At 40.2% G+C, this 18,087-nt stretch overlaps 1 protein-coding gene across 1 annotated transcript in view; it reads left to right on the top strand.

The window, feature by feature from the left end:
• Window positions 1-1,444: 1,444 nt before the first annotated feature.
• LOC115459242 (E3 ubiquitin-protein ligase NEDD4-like) overlaps window positions 1,445-18,087 on the top strand; it is a gene marked incomplete at its 3' end in the record, with an annotated part of 92,613 nt that continues 75,970 nt past the window's right edge. The window contains exons 1-3 of the mRNA XM_030189100.1: window positions 1,445-1,614; window positions 17,250-17,309; window positions 17,437-17,539. Of these exons, the coding sequence (XP_030044960.1) occupies window positions 1,445-1,614; window positions 17,250-17,309; window positions 17,437-17,539 (333 nt within the window). The remainder of the gene's footprint in view (window positions 1,615-17,249; window positions 17,310-17,436; window positions 17,540-18,087) is intronic.

Raw genomic sequence — 18,087 nt, 5'->3', positions numbered from 1 at the left:
TGGCAGACGGCAAAGGTAGAAAAAAAATTTTATTTTTAATTTAGGATGAAGTAATGTGGCAGCCATGTTAGTCCACTTTAAAAGTTAATAAATGTGGATAAAAAAAAAAATAAGGTGACACCTTTATTAGACTAAGTACATTGTTGTAACTAGCTTTCGGAGACCAAAACCTAATTCTCCAGTTCAGGACAGTATAATGCTGTAAAAGTATGCTCGTCCTGACTTAAAGAAGGAGCTTTTGGCCTCTGAAAACTAGTCAAAAAATGTTACAAGTTAGTCCAATAAGAAGGTATCACCTTGTTTTTTTTTGTTTTGTTTTATTTGCTAATTTTTAATGTAGCACAGACCAAAAAAAGCAACACTGGGCCTTCAAGATAGAGATAATAGCCGTCCTTTATTCTGAAAGAGACCCTTTTCAGAATAAAGGGCGGCTATTATCTCTATCTTGAAGGCCCAGTGCTGCTTTTTTTGGTCTGTGGTGTATACTGTATTACCCTCTCTTTTGTGACTGCCTAATTTTTAATGTAGCAATTGAAATTTGTCAGTTTTTGAAATTTACATCTGCTGTCTAGATTTTGCACGGTACAAAGGGACATGTCACTGTTCTATTTCTTTGGTTTTGCATTGTTTGCAGAGTATGATGACTTGGGGTTCAGTTTAATATTTGTCTACCTATTTCTATTTTTAGTTTGTGGTTACTTATTCTATACTTGATGAGGGTCTACCTGTGATCATGTGTGAAAAAGGCCCGGTATTCTGTTAGCATCGAGTGTCTGTGTAGTACTGATCTATACTAATCCAGTTTGTTTAGATTTTCAATAGGTATATTGATGATCTTCTGCCCACTGCAGTTTACGGTGTTGATTTTTCTAGGAAGGACCTTGTGTGACTCCTGGAGGCTAATGTTATAGTATGGTAGAATTGTTTTATAGGCCCTCAGTGATTTTGTAGGGTTTTTGTATTACTTCACAGTATGCCTGGTACTGGATTTTGGATTTGAATTTAGTGCATGCCCTTTTCCAATTGTAGCTCAGTGAGAGTTATATTAAGATGCAGTAGGTATTTTCCTGTCTCTGAAGGACTTACAAATCTGTGCTAAATACTTGTATATATTTCCAGAATACTGCAAATATTGTCCTGTTTAATATGTTGCATTATTTTGGTTCATTGTATTTATTTTTTTGGCATATAATTATTGGAGTATATTCAGTGTGCATATTGCAAAGGTACAGTTGATACATCTGCAGCAGAGCCACACAGTGAAGGATTCCTTCTTTGCAGTGTTCAAAAGTGCTCCACTATCCTTTGACTGGTGACATAGGTGTTGCCCCCCCCCCCCCCGGCATGGATTTTAACTTGCTCTGTTCTGCTCCATTCTGTCCCATACCCTGACCCTAGCCCCACCCACTTTAGCCTCCCCAAACAGTTGAGTCACCGACCACCTATGGCTGGCACTGTCCTTCAGAAAGTAGATATAGCAGCTTTTAAACGAGAACCTTGGGGGAAAGCCGACGGTCACTCAGGGCCACATGGTTTGACTAAGGAATCTTCGATGCATGCTATCAAAACAGGGATGTTAAGGTATCCTGATAGAGACGTTGCAATAAATCAAAGGTAAGCCAGATGCTGTTAAGGGAAGAGCAAAAAGAGTAATATTGTAAGTTCCTGTTGACCACTAAGCAGGTTGTAGATTAAAACAAAAAATGGTTTGAAATATCTGTATACAAATGCTAGAAGTCTTAAAAATAAAATGGGAGTGTTAGAATGTATAGCAGTAAAGGAAGAGAGAGAACAAGCATCTCAGGAATCTGTTGGAAGGAGGACACCCAGTGGGACACTGATACCAGGATACAAATTATATATGATTGCAGGCTGTTTCCTGCAGAACACTCTTACCACCCCTTCCTCCAATCTGATTCACCCAATGCGGAATACATTATGGATAGAAAATATTTGTGAAGGGAAAGAGAATACTTTGCAGGCATAATACTACATCTGGCCAGAATAAACGAAATGTCAGCAGAAATTAGGTAAACCATCAAATTAGCAACTCCCACGAGTGATTTCAGTTATCACCAGTGTTGACTGGATAAATATCAGATCATGAAATGCTAGGGAGGTAAAGTTCCAAGATGAAATAAGTTATAGGCTTGTTCAGAAACGACAAGAGGGAGAGTCATTTTAGATTTAGTCCTTAGTGGCATGCAGGACTTAAACGACAATGCAGAAACCATGTAGTAGAGCTGCTCAGAAATGACTGAGTGCACAGCTTCTACCGCGAGATTAACCAGAAATATTCTTCAGTGATGCAGTAAACAAATGAGATGTAAATTCAAAGTGTACAGAATCTGCATGCTAATCAGGATGCATGCACAAAGGTTCTGCAGTAAGGCGTCTTCACTGTGCAAGTACCAGTACACATCTGAGCAGGTTTATTCTACAGATAAATATTAGCCTCACAAAAATTTCTGCGCATGAAACTTGACTCTATTAAATGGTGATTAGAGATTAAAACAGTGGGCCACTGGGATTCAAATCTTGCTGATGGTCCATATGACCTTGGGCAAGTCATTTCAACCTCCTTTGACTTACATATTAATTTAGGTCTCATTTATTAATTTAGGTCCCATTTATTAACATGCATTAGCACAAGTTGATGTGTATAAGGGCCCTTTTACTAAAGAGAGTTAAGCCCTTAGGAGTGAATTCTATAAATCGAGCTTGAAAAAACGGCATGAGAAAAAAAACCCTGCTTAAGCACTATTCTATAAGCTATGCCTGGTTTATAGAAGTCTTGTGTGTAAATTTAGCATCCATTTGCAGTGACAAAATTGTGGAGCAAATGCCCCCTGCCTAAATTTCACGCAGAATCTCCTTATTCTATAATTGCATTCAAAAATTGAATCCATACCCATGCTCCACCCCAAAACACCCCTGTCCTTTCCATTTTTGCACCCTCTTTTCTGGGAGCGCATAAAATGTAGGCACCGATCACGTGCCTGAATTTGTGTATAAATATGATTGCAATTAGCACCAGTAATTGGCTCATTCAGTTAAATTGTGTGCACAAATTGGGTGTGCGTCCAAATTTGCGTGCACAATTTTTGGCAACTTTTATAGAATTAGGGGGCTAATGCGCAGTTAGCGAGTGCCAACGCACTTAAAACGTTTTGTGGTATTTTGCCTGTTAACACACAGTATTCCACGTGTTACGTATTTTTTGAAGGTATTTATAGGAGGGGGAGTATTATGGGCGGAGAGTGGGTGTTCCCATATTGTCCCGCCAGCACATTAGGGTTTGCACACACTAACTGGATAAAGCAGGGTTAACAAAGGAGCATTTAGCACAATGTTGCAGGTACTACACACTGATATTTATTTATTTATTTATTTTATTTATTTAATTTGTATCCCACATTATCCCAATAGATCAGGTTCAATGTGGGTAACAATTATTGTGATTAAGAGTACAAAAAGTGATGCGGGATATTATTCATTAAGTAGTAATCAAACATATAAACGGCAAGTGACCGACTCACCTGCAAATGCACAGTACAGACTTCCCTCTGTCCCGCCCTCACGTCAAGACGTCATGATGTCAGAGGGCGGAACAGAGAGGGAAACGGAGTCGAACTGTCGGACGCCGCCGCTTGGAAACGAACATCGCGCGAACCAACCTCCACCCCCCCCCCCCGCCGCCGCCCCCCCCCCCCCCCCCTCCATATTGGGCCCCCTGCACTGACCTGACAGTGCCTCTCTCCTCTGTGTGGAAGCGCTGCAGGCAGCAGCAAAGTGATCTGCTGCTGCCAGTAGCACTTTCACACGGAGGTGAGAGGCGCTGTCAGGTCACTGCAGGGGGACCAGCATGGAGGGGGGGGGAGTGGCGGCGAGGAGAGTAGCTGGACATGGAGGGAGGGCAGGGGGGAGAGGGCATGGTTGCTGAACATGGGGTGAGAGCAGGGCAGAGAGGGTTGCTGGATATGGGGGGTGGGAGGATCGGTGGATGGGGTGAGGCCGGGGAGAGAGGAGGGCTGCAATACTCACCCGTTTTATGGGCTTAACAGCTAGTAACAAATAAATGAGGATTGAGTAATTACATATTATAAATAAATGGAATGCTAGACACAAAAGGTAACAATTTATGGTCACATTAGCATATGACCTGAAAAAATATTAAATAAATAAAAATAAGGGCCTGCAAACTGCCATGTTTAATCTGGGTTTAGCACACAGTAAAGCCCAGCATTAGAATGCGCTAAACCCAGATATTCTACTGCACTTTATTAAAAGGACCCCATTGTTACTAAATAGGTCTCATTGAAAATAAAGGGATTGTGCTAATGCAGGTTTGTAGATGAAGCTATTAGACTGCTAACACTCTGGGACAGGGAAATATTCTATCTGTATGTAACCTATCTCAATCTGACTTGGAAAGTTAATCAAATCTAAAATCCATAATCCAAGTGTTTGGCATGGTGGTTTAGGTTAGGTTATTTATTCTTGATATGCTGCATAAAACTGAGTAGTAATTCAGTTCCAAATCACACAGGTCTCCTAAAGTTATATTCTGAAAGTAACAAACCAGTTTACATAACCACTGAAGAATTGGCTGACTAGTCCTTTCTATGGTCTATGCCCTAAAAAGGCAAGGCTAAATTAAGATCAGGTATACATATAATGTATCACTTCATACCATATGTAGTTTATCTTGTTGGGCAGACTGCATGGACCATACTGGTTTTTATCTGCTGCTGTCTACTATATTACTATGAGGTCCTTTTACTAAAGTGCGCTAAAAAATGGCCTGCACTGTTGTAGATGCATGTATTGGACGTGTACAGGTCCATTTTTTAGCGCGCCTACTAAAAAGCCCCTTTTTGTTGGCCAAAAATTGACATGCGGCAAAAAAAATTGGCGCGCGTTCCTTTTGGGCCTAAGACCTTACTGCCATCCATTAACTTAGCGGTAAGGTCTCGTGTGTTAACCAGGTGGTAATCAACAGCACATGTGCCTGGTTAGTGCCACGCACCAGAAAGTTTCTTGGGCGCATAGTGGGTCCACGTAAAAAATGAAATTATCACCCGGGCCATGAGGTAGCTGAGTGGTAGTTCCAAATTGGCACATGGCTTAGTAAAAGGGCCCTCCATGTTGCATATTATGAGCTCCCCACACAATGCCATAAGATCCTAAGATCGTCAACTGATGCTTATGAATTGACTGCAGTGTCTTGTGCTGTGTTCTATGCACTTGGATACTGATATAAAAAAGCTAGAATGGAATTGACATAGGATTATTATTATGAATATAAGCATTGTCAAGTTAATATCTCTATTACAGGTACATGCAGTGGTGCAGGATCACTGTATAAATTGTCTCTATGATGGTAAAGTTAGAGCATCCCATTAGGTGATTTAGTTTGATATTACCAGACTTGAGTACTTACTTTAACTATCATAATTCCATCATAATTCTACTCCTCAAAAACAGTACAAATAGAAAGCCCTCCAACATTCCTTCACAACACTCGTTCATTCAAAATATGTGTTGACACAGTTTTGACATTTTCTTTAACGTAAAATGAAAAATAAAATTTGTTGGGCAACTATGTTTTTAGACTGATCTGCTTAAAAAATGGCTTCTGTAGCTACTGCGCTGTACCACACTTCTGCCTTCATCCCATCAGTTAATCAATCAAAAAATATTATAATCAATACCAATTGTGGAATTTGTGCATCTCTAAAGATAATATGCAGAAAATCATTTATCAATGAATCGAGAAACTGTCATAGAGTCACTGAGAGGCCCTTTTACTAAGCCGCATAGGCACCTACGCACGCCCATCACATGTCAGTTTGGAGTTACCGCCCAGCTACCGCACGGCCCTTGCAGTAATTTCATTTTTGATGCGCTTCCGCAGATAATAATTTTTATTTTCTGGTATGCTGCAGAAACCGGGGGGTAATTGTCATTCTACGTGCTTATACAATTACCACACGATTAACGCATGAGACCTTACCACTTAGTCAATGGCTAGCGGTAAGGTCTCAGACCCAAAATGGATGCGCACCAATTTTTATTTTGACGCACGTCCATTTTTGTCAAAAATTAAAAGGCTTTACATTCGTGCTGAAAAATGGATTTGTGTGCAACCAAAACGCACGCCTACACTAATGCAGCCCTTTTTTTTTTTTAGCACACCTTAGTAAAAAAAAAAAAAAAGACCCCTGAAGGTCTCTTGGCACTCAGTCATCAATTTTAATCATTGCACTTGCAAGATATGCACATCATGAGACTGTAAATAATATGCTTCAAACCTCAGTGACATTTGATAAAATATATAAAACTAGCCGTTGAGCCCATGAAAACGGGCTACTTTTGGAATGGGGGGGTTTCCTAGCCCCCCTCCCCCCCCCCTAGAGTCACTGCAGCCGCCCCTCCACCCGGCCCGAGCAGCACTGTAAACTTACATCAGCACGCAGCAGCAGACACATCAGCAAAGCTGCCGTCGGGGCGGGCTTCCTTCTCTGCCTGTGTCCCGCCCTCGTGTGACGTAACGTTGGCGAGGCGGGACAAAGGCAGAGAAGGAAGCCCGACGGCAGCTTTGCTGATGTGCCTGCTGCTGCGTGCTGATGTAAGTTTACAGTGCTGCTCGGGCCGGGTGGAGGGGGGCGGCAACTCCGGGAGGGGGAGAGGTTCCGACATCTGCAGCATGCCAGTAGAGACTTCCCTCTCTGTCCCGCCCCCGTATTGAAGCGGGGGCGGGGCAGAGAGTCTCTACTGCGCATTTGCGAATGAGTACAGTCACTCGCCCTTTATATGTTTGATGTCTAAAAGTGCACTTATCTATACAAAAAATGTGTTGGCGTTGAGATCACGCTATCCCCCCCAAATTATGAGCCAGTTGCTTTGTTCAGTTTAGCAGAGTCCATCCCAGCGGTAGCGGACGCCCTGACATACGTACAGAGCACTGCAAGAGCCAAAACAATCATATTTAAGCACTAGAAATTCACTTTAAATTTTATAGTGATAAGGCGCACAGTGACTGCCAGGTAAAATGCCTGCTGCCATGTCACAGGGGCATTTGGATTCTGTGATCAGACTAACTAATGAAGCAAGACTCCAAATCTATGCCATGTGACAGAGGTAACTTCCTGAGCCCAGACAAATATTATATTAAGTGAGTACTGACGTGGAGGCCTTAGTGTATCATGAAGGCTATAAACAGATGCTGCTTCCCCTTAGTTAATAATGTTGGGTTTGCTGCCACTTAAAGGCAATAGATGTTAGGATGCAACGTGGCATGTTAGTGCTGGAGTTTCAAATTCATTCCATCCAAGGTAAACAAATATGGTGTTATATCAAGACATATGCTTCTAGGTTTTATTTATTAATCTTAAGAAACTGGGCACTTGGAAGGGACGGAGAGTTGCTGACTTTTCTCCCTCCACGCTGATCTTCACTCATTATGCACACTTCTTTCTTCATCTCACAGTTTTGAGTAGGGAGGAGCGGTTGCTTCCTAGTTTTTCATCTGCTGTCGGCCTACACTTGAAATTTTGCTTTGTTGCTCCCTGTGTGGCTGCTCCTCTCACCCACTCCTAGTTTCGGTAATGCTTCTTATCTAAGTGCAGTTATTCACGGAACATTTCAGTATTTCATCATAGCGCATGGCTATAAAGGGGGTAATGGTTTTGGAACAATACATGGTACTCTTATCACTGCCTGTTGAGAAACCTGGGGCCGTTTACTAAGGTGCGCTAGCGTTTTTAGCACATGCTAAAACTAGCACATGCTAACTGTGTAGACACCCATAGGAATATTATGGGCATCTACATGGTTAGTGTGCAGTAAAAACCCTAGCATGCCTGTAGAACGGCTTAGTAAACAGGACCCCTTGCCTTTTTAAATTATTGGTTCTTGCGTTTAAGGTTTTCCATGGGGTTGCTCCTTGATATGTTTTGAATAAGGTTTCGACTTGTATACCTATTCGTCCCTTGTGTTCACAAGGTGAGAGATTTTTCATATTCCTCCAGCTAGATCATTGCACTTTGAATGATCACTTTCTTGTGCATATTGTTTTATTGTTTCTCCTAGAATAAAATCCCTTCTTTTTGTAGATGTATTGATTAATCTGCTGGGGTTCAGGAAAGCTGTTAAAACATTACTGTTTTAACTGAAAATTGTAAGAATTCTAATTATCTGTTTCTGTTCGCTTTTTGGATGTTGATTTTTATTTATTTGTTTTATTTGATTTTGTATGTTTTTTTTCTGTAACCTGTTTTTAGCTTTACTGGGAGAACAGCTAAATATCAAATTTAAATAAATTAAATACATGTTGTAATCATAAACAAGTGCACTCAGCAACAGACTCTGGACTTTCCACTTCCAGTTCTGATCTACCAGCAACAAATCCTCTTACTTTATTTATAGCCTATAATAGTGTGTACTTGGAAATAGAAGTGTAATATTCAGTGTAAGAACCACTCTTCATTCAGATAAACTAGAAATGCTCATGATTCCATGTAATGCTAGTCTATGACCTTCATTTTCATTTTTTATGGTAGTTTATTTTTTCCAGGAATTGTATATCTCATTTAATTCCAGAACAAAAAAACAAAAGAAACTCGGTGGAAAATGTTAGACTCACCATTTTTACAGATAAATATTGGAGTTCATTTTTGTGAACAAGTCATATCATTTTCCTTTGTATGAACCGCTTATTTTGGTATACTAAAATCAAATAACGGATATTTAACATTTGCACTGAATTGGTAGGTCTTTTTAATGGCCTAAGTGTAGATCTGTGTTCTAAAACCTTTTTACCAACTACAGTTCTGTGGGGGACTGGGAACCTGGCCCATCTCACCTGGACTGCCATAGAAAGTGTTTTCTTTTTAGTGCTTGCACAGGGTGCTATGGCACACTCTACCATACAGCCCCCAGTTCTCACTCTTCAAACTCTCCGAGCATCAATACTTGATTCTTCCTATTGCCCAAAGCCTCCATTGCTCACTACCACCTCTGGCTGGTGCCTCTGGGAATCATATATAAACCCCCAGATAGGCTATAACCGCTGTACACATCCTCCAGCAGTGACTATTCTTTGAGTGAAAAAATATTTTCTTCCCATTTGTTTTAAAAGTATTCCATGTAATTTCATTGAGGTGTCCCCCTGGTCTCTAAGAACTACATAGAGCTGGAAGGAAAAGTGAAGAGATTTTGGATTTAGCTCGGTCCTTTTTCACTTGTACTCAATGTGGATTACATTCAGGTACTTAAGTATTTCCCTGTTCACAGAAGTCTTATAATCTAAGGGGTCTTTGTACTAAGGTGCAGCAAAAAGTGGCCTTAGTTGCGCTTTTGTGAGGGTTTTCCCACATACAATAAATCCATTGTTCTGTAGCCGTAAAATGGCTGATTTTCCATTTTTTTGTATAATGGCCATGTGCTAATGTTGTGGTCATCAATAAAAATTACTGCATGAGCACTTATCGCCACCCATTTTGTAGGTGGTAAGACTCATATGGTAGTCCTGCACTAACCAGTTAGAGCGCGGTAATGGCGCTGCACTAACTGATTAGAGCAAGAACACCTTAACATGCCCCCTCCCAAAAAGTATTGACAATTTTTAGTGTGTGGATTAGTGTGTGCTAAAATGACACTTACCATAGGATTGCCTGAGTTCATCCTGCAGTGTGCCATTTTAGCTGTGTTAGGCACATGTTAGCATCAACTCCGCTTAGTAAAAGGGCCCCTACGTTGTACCTGAGGAAATGGAGGGTTAAGTATCTTGCCCTAGAATAATTATGGTATTTACATAATTATAAAGTCTTTATAGCCATTATTTCTGATGTTAATAAAATTGTGCAGCCATATACAGTGGGGGAAATAAGTATTGATCCCTTGCTTGATTTTGTTAAGTTTGCCCACTGACAAAGACATGAGCAGCCCATAATTGAAGGTAGGTTATTGGTAACCGGGAGATAGCACATCACAAATTAAATCCGGAAAATCACATTGTGGAAAGTATATGAATTTATTTGCATTCGCAGAGGAAATAAGTATTTGATCCCCCACCAACCAGTAAGAGATCTGGCCCTACAGACCAGGTAGATGCTCCAAATCAACTCGGTACCTGCATGACGACAGCTGTCGGCAATGGTCACCTGTATGAAAGACACCTGTCCACAGACTCAGTGAATCAGTCAGACTCTAACCTCTACAAAATGGCCAAGAGCAGGAGCTGTCTAAGGATGTCAGGGACAAGATCATACACCTGCACAAGGCTGGAATGGGCTACAAAACCATCAGTAAGACGCTGGGCGAGAAGGAGACAACTGTTGGTGCCATAGTAGAAATGGAAGAAGTACAAAATGACTGTCAATCGACAAAGATCTGGGCTCCACGCAAAATCTCACCTCGTTGGGGTATCCTTGATCATGAGGAAGGTTAGAAATCAGCCTACAACTACAAGGGGGAACTTGTCAATGATCTCAAGGCAGCTGGGACCCACTGTCACCACGAAAACCATTGGTAACACATTACGACATAACGGATTGCAATCCTGCAGTGCCCGCAAGGTCACCCCTGCTCCGGAAGGCACATGTGACGGCCCGTCTGAAGTTGCCAGTGAACACCTGGATGATGCCGAGAGTGATTGGGAGAAGGTGCTGTGGTCAGATGAGACAAAAATTGAGCTCTTTGGCATGAACTCAACTCGCCGTGTTTGGAGGGAAGAGAAATGCTGCCTATGACCCAAAGAACACCGTCCCCACTGTCAAGCATGGAGGGTGAAATGTTATGTTTTGGGGGTGTTTCTCTGCTAAGGGCACAGGACTACTTCACCGCATCAATGGGAGAATGGATGGGCCATGTACCGTACAATTCTGGAGTGACAACCTCCTTCCCTCCGCCAGGGCCTTAAAAATGGGTCGTGGCTGGGTCTTCCAGCACGACAATGACCAAAACATACAGCCAAGGCAACAAAGGAGTGGCTCAGGAAGAAGCACATTAGGGTCATGGAGTGGCTAGCCAGTCACCAGACCTTAATCCCATTGAAAAAACTTATGGAGGGAAGCTGAAGCTGCGAGTTGCCAAGCGACAGCCCAGAACTCTTAATGATTTCGAGATGATCTGCAAAGAGGAGTGGACCAAAATTCCTCCTGCATGTGTGCAAACCTCATCATCAACTACAGAAGACGTCTGACCGCTGTGCTTGCCAACAAGGGTTTTGCCACCAAGTATTAGGGTTCTTGTTTGCCAGAGGGATTAAATACTTATTTCCCTCTGCAGAATGCAAATAAATTCATATACTTTCCACAATGTGATTTTCCTGGATTTAATTTGTGATGTGCTATCTCTCACTGTTACCAATAACCTACCCTTCAATTATGGGCTGCTCATGTCTTTGTCAGTGGGCAAACTTACAAAATCAGCAAGGGATCAAATACTTATTCCCCCCTGTATTGCATATAAGTACATATACCAGAAGGATGATACATACACCATGCATCGGTATTTCTTGGAGGCCATACTTTGGACAAAGCAGAGTGGAGTTGCAATGTACACAGTACTTTAGAATGTACATGCATGGGGGTGAATTTATTATTAGAGCATATGTGAGAAAACATAATGAGTCCTTTGCAAGCCTTTTTTAAAATAAAGGCAACATAGGGCCTACCTGACTTTCCGTGATAGAACAGCCCTCATATGCACATATACAAATTATACATGCTCTGAAAAAGCTGTAAATATGTGCATATATTGTACTTATCCCCTGGATTCTATATAGTGCGCCTAGAGATCTGCACTGAAATCCAAGCATATCTATAGCAGCGTGTGTAACTTATTGCTTAACAAGCTAAGCAGTGTTGATAACAGCACTTAAGCAATAATAAGCACTAATTGGTAGTAATTAGAATTTACACGAACAACTCGCTAAGGTTATTCTGTACTGAACGCCCCTAAATTCTAATGCTGCAATTCAAAAGGGGCACATTTGTGGGAAATGGGTGCTCCAAAATTCACGCCATATAGTGATAGAATAGCCCAGTACGTGTAAATTTATGTGCAGGGATTTTACTCCACTTTTTCGTTGGTGTAAATGGAGGTTCATAGTTTAGGCGCTGGGATTATAACTAAGCGTATTCTATATACTGTACCTAAATCTAGGCACCACTTGTAGAATACGTTTAGGTAGAAATGTTCACCTTGAGGATTTTTTATGGCGCCTTGTATAGAATCTGGCCCTATATTTGCATAGTTTATAAAATACATGTATCTTGTGGAAATCTGTCTCTGTTCTACCCAGACTACGCTCCTGGGTATGCCTACTCACAAATGGCAGAACATTAAGTCACTCCTTCTGTGCACCTACTTTTTTAAGAGCATATTTATCCATTTCATGGTGTAGCAGATACAAATATCTGCCTGAGTGAACACCAAACACAGTTCAGGACAACTATCTACAGATTCGCCATGAATGGACAATGACTCACGGCACTTAACAACAATACTGCCAGCGAAATGGTTTAAAATTAAACTAGTGGGTAACATTAATATGAAAAACATCAAATGACATAATTTTCAAGTTTTTTTTATTTGATATACCACCTTTTAGACGAGCCATCAGGGGCGATTACATTAAGAACAATCATATAATACAGATAAGAACTAGTAAACCATAGAGGAGAATAAAATTACGTATTGCTGAAGAAGGATAAGAGAACATACAGAAGGTTCTGCATGTGTCTTTGGCATACTCAACACACCGGCAACTGCCTGCCTCCCTTTCCAAGTGGGGTGCCACTGGATCTCAAAAGCCTTGTGAAAAAATAGATCTTAAGGGATATTTTAAAACTATTGACGGGAAGACATCATTTCTAGGTGGGATGGGAGGGAAGTTCCACCACATAGGGGCCAGTGACACTAAAGGTTGAATCCTGGAAAGTGTCAAGGAAAATCTGGGCAGAAAGAGGGGAGAATAAGACGATTCTGTTGCAGAAAAACAAAGTCATGCGAGTCAGAATAGGGAATCATAATTGGAAACGGGATGCCTGGGCTTGATGGACCTTGGTCTGTCCCATTGTGGCAGTACTTATGTACTTAAGGATGACCTGAGTGATAAATATTATCTACCGTTTCAGAATTTTATAAATAAAAAAGAGTTGTATGGGTAGCCAATGTTCCGCTTTTAGAAGCAAGGTAACATGATCAAATTTCGTTTGCCAGTGGTTAAGTATACACTACATTAAGAACTTAAGAGGAGGTGTAAATTTGTGTGTGATATGTCTTATGTTATCTAAATATGCACAAATTACAGTGGGAAAGGTAAGGAAGTTCTCATTTTGAGTGCAGTAAACAAGCTCGCTTATATGGGACAAATATTGAAGCGAAGGGAATGGAAACCCTCTATGGCAGTGGTTCCCAAACCTGGTCCTGGAGGCACCCCAGCCATAGTAACATAGTAGATGACGGCAGAAAAAGACCTGTACGGTCCATCCAGTCTGCCCAACAGATAAACTGATATGTGCTACTTTTTGTGTATACCTTACCTTGATTTATATCTGCCATTATCAGGCACAGTCCGTAGAAATCTGCCCAGCACCAGTCCCGCTCCACCACCGGCTCTGCCACCCAATCTCTGCTAAGCTTCTGAGGATCCATTCTTCTGAAACAGGATTCCTTTATGTTTATCCCACGCATGTTTGAATTCCGTTACCGTTTTCATCTCCACCACCTCCCGCAGGAGGGAATTCCAAGTATCCAACACTCTCCGTGGAAAAATACTTCCTGACATTTTTCTTGAGTCTGCCCCTCTTCAATCTCATTTCATGTCCTCTGGTTCTACCGCCTTCCTATCTCCAAACGTCTGTATCATATCACCCCTGTTTCTTCCGTTCCTCCAGGGTGTACATGTTCAGGTCAGCAAGTCTCTCCTCATACGTCATTGTGGATATCCTGAAACATGACTGGCTGGGGTGCCTCCAGGACCAAGTTTGGGAATCACTAATCTATGGAATGCTTATGGACCTACAGTCAAATTTTGAATCTAACCCTAAACACAACTCTAAGCCAGTGTGCTTGGGCACGTACGTGACTGAATTTTGTTGCCCTGTGAAGAAATCTAATGTCAGTGTTCTGGATGCATTGGAGTCAATTCAGATGGTCTAACACCGCTATAGACAGCACTGTAGTAATCTAGATTGGCAAAAGCATACATTAATGAGTGTAAGGCTGAAAAGTCCAGAGATATGCAATGGAGTTCAGGCATTGAAGAGCAAAAAATTAATTTTGCACCACTAACTAGTCAATGAAATTCAGCTTGTAATCAATAATATCTGGACTTTTTAATGGAATCAACCAGAACACATGGAAATCCTCGGTGTAGTTGAGGGACAAAGCAATCTGTATTTGGCCCATATAACATCTGGGTTTTTTTTTGCCACGTTTAATATAAGCCATTTGGAGGCTAACCAGTGTGTAACCGCTTGAGGCAGCTATTCAGAGGACTTAAGTCAAATACCATGTGATCAACAAAGCAAGAAGCTGTACATCATCAGCTACATGTAGAAACAGAAGCCCAAATTATTGATAAGTTCTGCCAATGAGCTCAGAAAAATGTTTAAAACCTGGGGCCAGTGTAGACCCCTGTGGTATCCCGCAAAGGAGGGAAAGAAAGCCAAACAATTTGAATTGATGAACACAGAAAATAATTTATTAAGCAGAAATAAAGAAAAACCATCTAGAAATTGATTGCTCATATCCAAATTGGTTAAGGCGAGATAATGATCAATGCATCAAAAGCAGCGGTGAAGTCTAAGGAAGTTAAAATATCAATCCTACCAGCATCAAGGACATTTACATCAGGACAGTTTCCATGCTATTCCTGGCCTAAATCCAAATTGCCATGGGTGTAATGCATTAACTTTGTCAAAGAAACTGCAAAGAAAAATTACTTTTTTTTGCACTATATGGAAGATTTTACATTGGCCTATAATAGCCAAAACTGTGACATCAAGTGAAAGCTGGTTAAGAACAGGACAGATGATGGCATATTTCCAACTACTGGGTGCAACTCTGATACAAAGGCTGGTAATTAATCATTGGAAGAATATAAGGTAAAAAAAAGTCTCAACACTGGTTCAGTTAACCATTTAGAAGGTAGTGGATCCTTAGAATAAGTAGTAGGTTGCATATACAGTTGTGCAAGTTTATAAAAACCCTTTTCCATGTGGGAAAATACACCCAGAACAGGCTTGACAAAATGACCCCCCACAAAAATATACAATATTTACATCTTCTGAGGAGGTGTAAATTGTGTGTGAGAATATGCATGCTGTTAGGGCAGGCTCTGGGTGTTTATTTTGAAAAGGCACATATTTGCTTAGGTTGCATTTATAAAATAAGTATGAAATAGATGCCTGTTGTTACTACGACATAAGCACCCTCATAAAATCACTCATTGTATTCCTCATCTGTATCATTATTGCTGAAACCATGCTGGTACCAATAGCTTTCAGGATCGCCACTCACATCAAATAGTAGAGCAATAGTCCGTCACGAGCATATTTAATTTCCAAATAGTGCAGGACTACACACTACGCTACACACGATCTATACATAACTGATCTTTTACTTCATGACCTGATTAACCTCTTTGATATTCATGATCACGCATTACACTTCAACCTTATACTGAATAGGGACTCTCTATAATCGATGACCTAATGTATGCTACAATCCAATCTCTATAATCCAACTCTCTATAATCGATGACCTAATGTATGTTACAATCCAATTATTCTCGGCAACCTTCATGCAATACCATAATTTATTTTTCTTTACCATGGATGTATGCACATGGTGTATATATATATATATATATATATATATATATATATATATATATACACCATGATCTGTTCCATATATGTCATGTTCCATGTATGTTACCATGTATGTATGCACCTTAATGCAATACCATTTGTAATTCTATTACCCGGAAATGGCAACCGCCATTACGGCAAATGCAAGCCACAATGAGCCTGCGAGTTGGTGGGAAAATGTGGGATACAAGTGCTACAAATAAATAAATACATGGCCACGCAGTAAGAGTAATCTTACCACATGGCCATGTCTTTTTTTCGGCCTTTGTACCCGCTATAGTAAAAAGGCCTCAGCATACAGCAAAAAGACCCCCTCTGCTAAACTTGCCCTTTTTACCACTGCTTAGTAAAAGGACCCTTTAGTCCTTTTACAGTTGGACTTTATTTTCTTAGGTTGTACCAAGTCTCAGAAATCTCGACTTCAGTGGTTCAAAATTCAGCAGCCAGATTGGTTATTCTACATATAAATATGATTCAATAACTCCCCTACTGATAAGAAGCAAAGTTACCTTTTAAAGTTTGTGTTCTTGCCTATAAATTTTTATATGGAGATTTACCTACATATATGGCAGATCATTTCCAACTGTTGTAAGGATTATCCTTAAGGGAATAAGAGAGAGAAACTACTGGAATTTCCATCACTGAAATCCATAAAATCTCATACATTGTTAGGCAATTCTTTAACCTATCAGGTACTAATCTAGAATGCTCTTCCTTCCTCTATTAGGGAAACTACAGATTATATTTACTTAAAAAAAACTATTGAACATTTTTTTTGTTTAGAAATATGTTTTGGGCCTGTATGATCTTAGGGTATCTGATGTCATATTAGTCGGCGTCTTTTAATTGTTGTTATGCTGATTTTATAATCATTTTTATTTTTGATATAATTCCTAGTTACTGCCAAGATGCTCTTATTGTTAGTCGCTTTGAACCTAAATAGTAACTGTCAGTTATAAGATCTTTTTAATGTAATGGTGTAACTGAGATTAAAAAAATTTAAATATGTAAATTTCCTTCATACTTTGAGCTTTTGATGTCTAACTCTCTCTTTCTTTCTCTGTTTTTTTTTTCTTCTTCTCGCTTTCTCTCTCTCCTTCCCCATTTGAAACCAAACATCATGGTGGTGTACAACCATAATATAAAACTGGAAAGTTTAAAAAGACAAAAGCTAACAAACTAACAAATGACACATGTGGGGGAGGGATCTGTATAGAACAACAATAAGCACTGGCAAAAACAAATAAGCCTCATAGAACAGCGGAGAGCAGCAGATCCTGCTGCTGAGGGATCAGGTTTTTGTAAATGACACCTACCTTCTTAATTTTGAAAAAAAAACCTGTTTATTTTTCCTGTCAACAGACAGAAGACCCACCATGGAAGACCATACACGTTTAAAGATTTTTTACTTAGACCCAGAAGGTGAGTGACAAATGATGCTTATTGAAAATTATTTTGAATATATGTCTTTCATTGCTCTTCTAGAAAAACATATCATGGTTAGATGGCCTTTTCTAACTCTGCTCTAAACTTTTCTTCCAAATTATAGCCATAAATCTCGGGTAAAGGGTTTCTTGCGATTGAAGATGGCCTACATGCCAAAGAATGGAGGGCAAGAGGAAGAAAATGGTGAACAAAGAGAAGAAAGTGAGGTAAGGAATAAATACTTCTACTGAATAATAGTGAAATAATAATAATCGTTATCTACAGATTTTACTTGGGCTTTGGATAAACACAGATTTTTGCCATACTGAGTCGATGAGTACAGTAAAGTCCCAGTACCCCTGGTCATTTTAGGGGGCATGCCTTCCATGTTTGCTTGCCTTTCGAGTCATGAGTGAACATCAAGAGATACATGCATAGTGGTTATAACATAGTAGTAATCTTTAGGGTGGAGAAAATGTGAGAAGTGGACGTTTACATATAGGTGTGACTTTTAGGAGTTCATAGTTGTAATCTCTTGATGCTTCAATAAAGAAAGATTTAAAAGGCAAATTGTTTTACTGCAAATGGTTCAGTTTCAGTCATCATCTTGCCAAAAACAAACAAACAAAAGAAACGGAACAAACCCTCTTTTCCAGATTAGACTGGGCTCTGTATATGTGTCTTTGGAAGCTGTTTATGGTTTTTCTCTGATGATAGTTACATTAGCTTTAAATTAAGAGTATGATTTACTAAAGCTTTTTATTCATTCTTTGTT

Source organism: Microcaecilia unicolor, unplaced genomic scaffold (assembly GCF_901765095.1).
Source record: "Microcaecilia unicolor unplaced genomic scaffold, aMicUni1.1, whole genome shotgun sequence".
NCBI classification, from domain to species: domain Eukaryota; kingdom Metazoa; phylum Chordata; class Amphibia; order Gymnophiona; family Siphonopidae; genus Microcaecilia; species Microcaecilia unicolor.
This window is presented reverse-complemented; position numbering and strand designations above follow the sequence as displayed.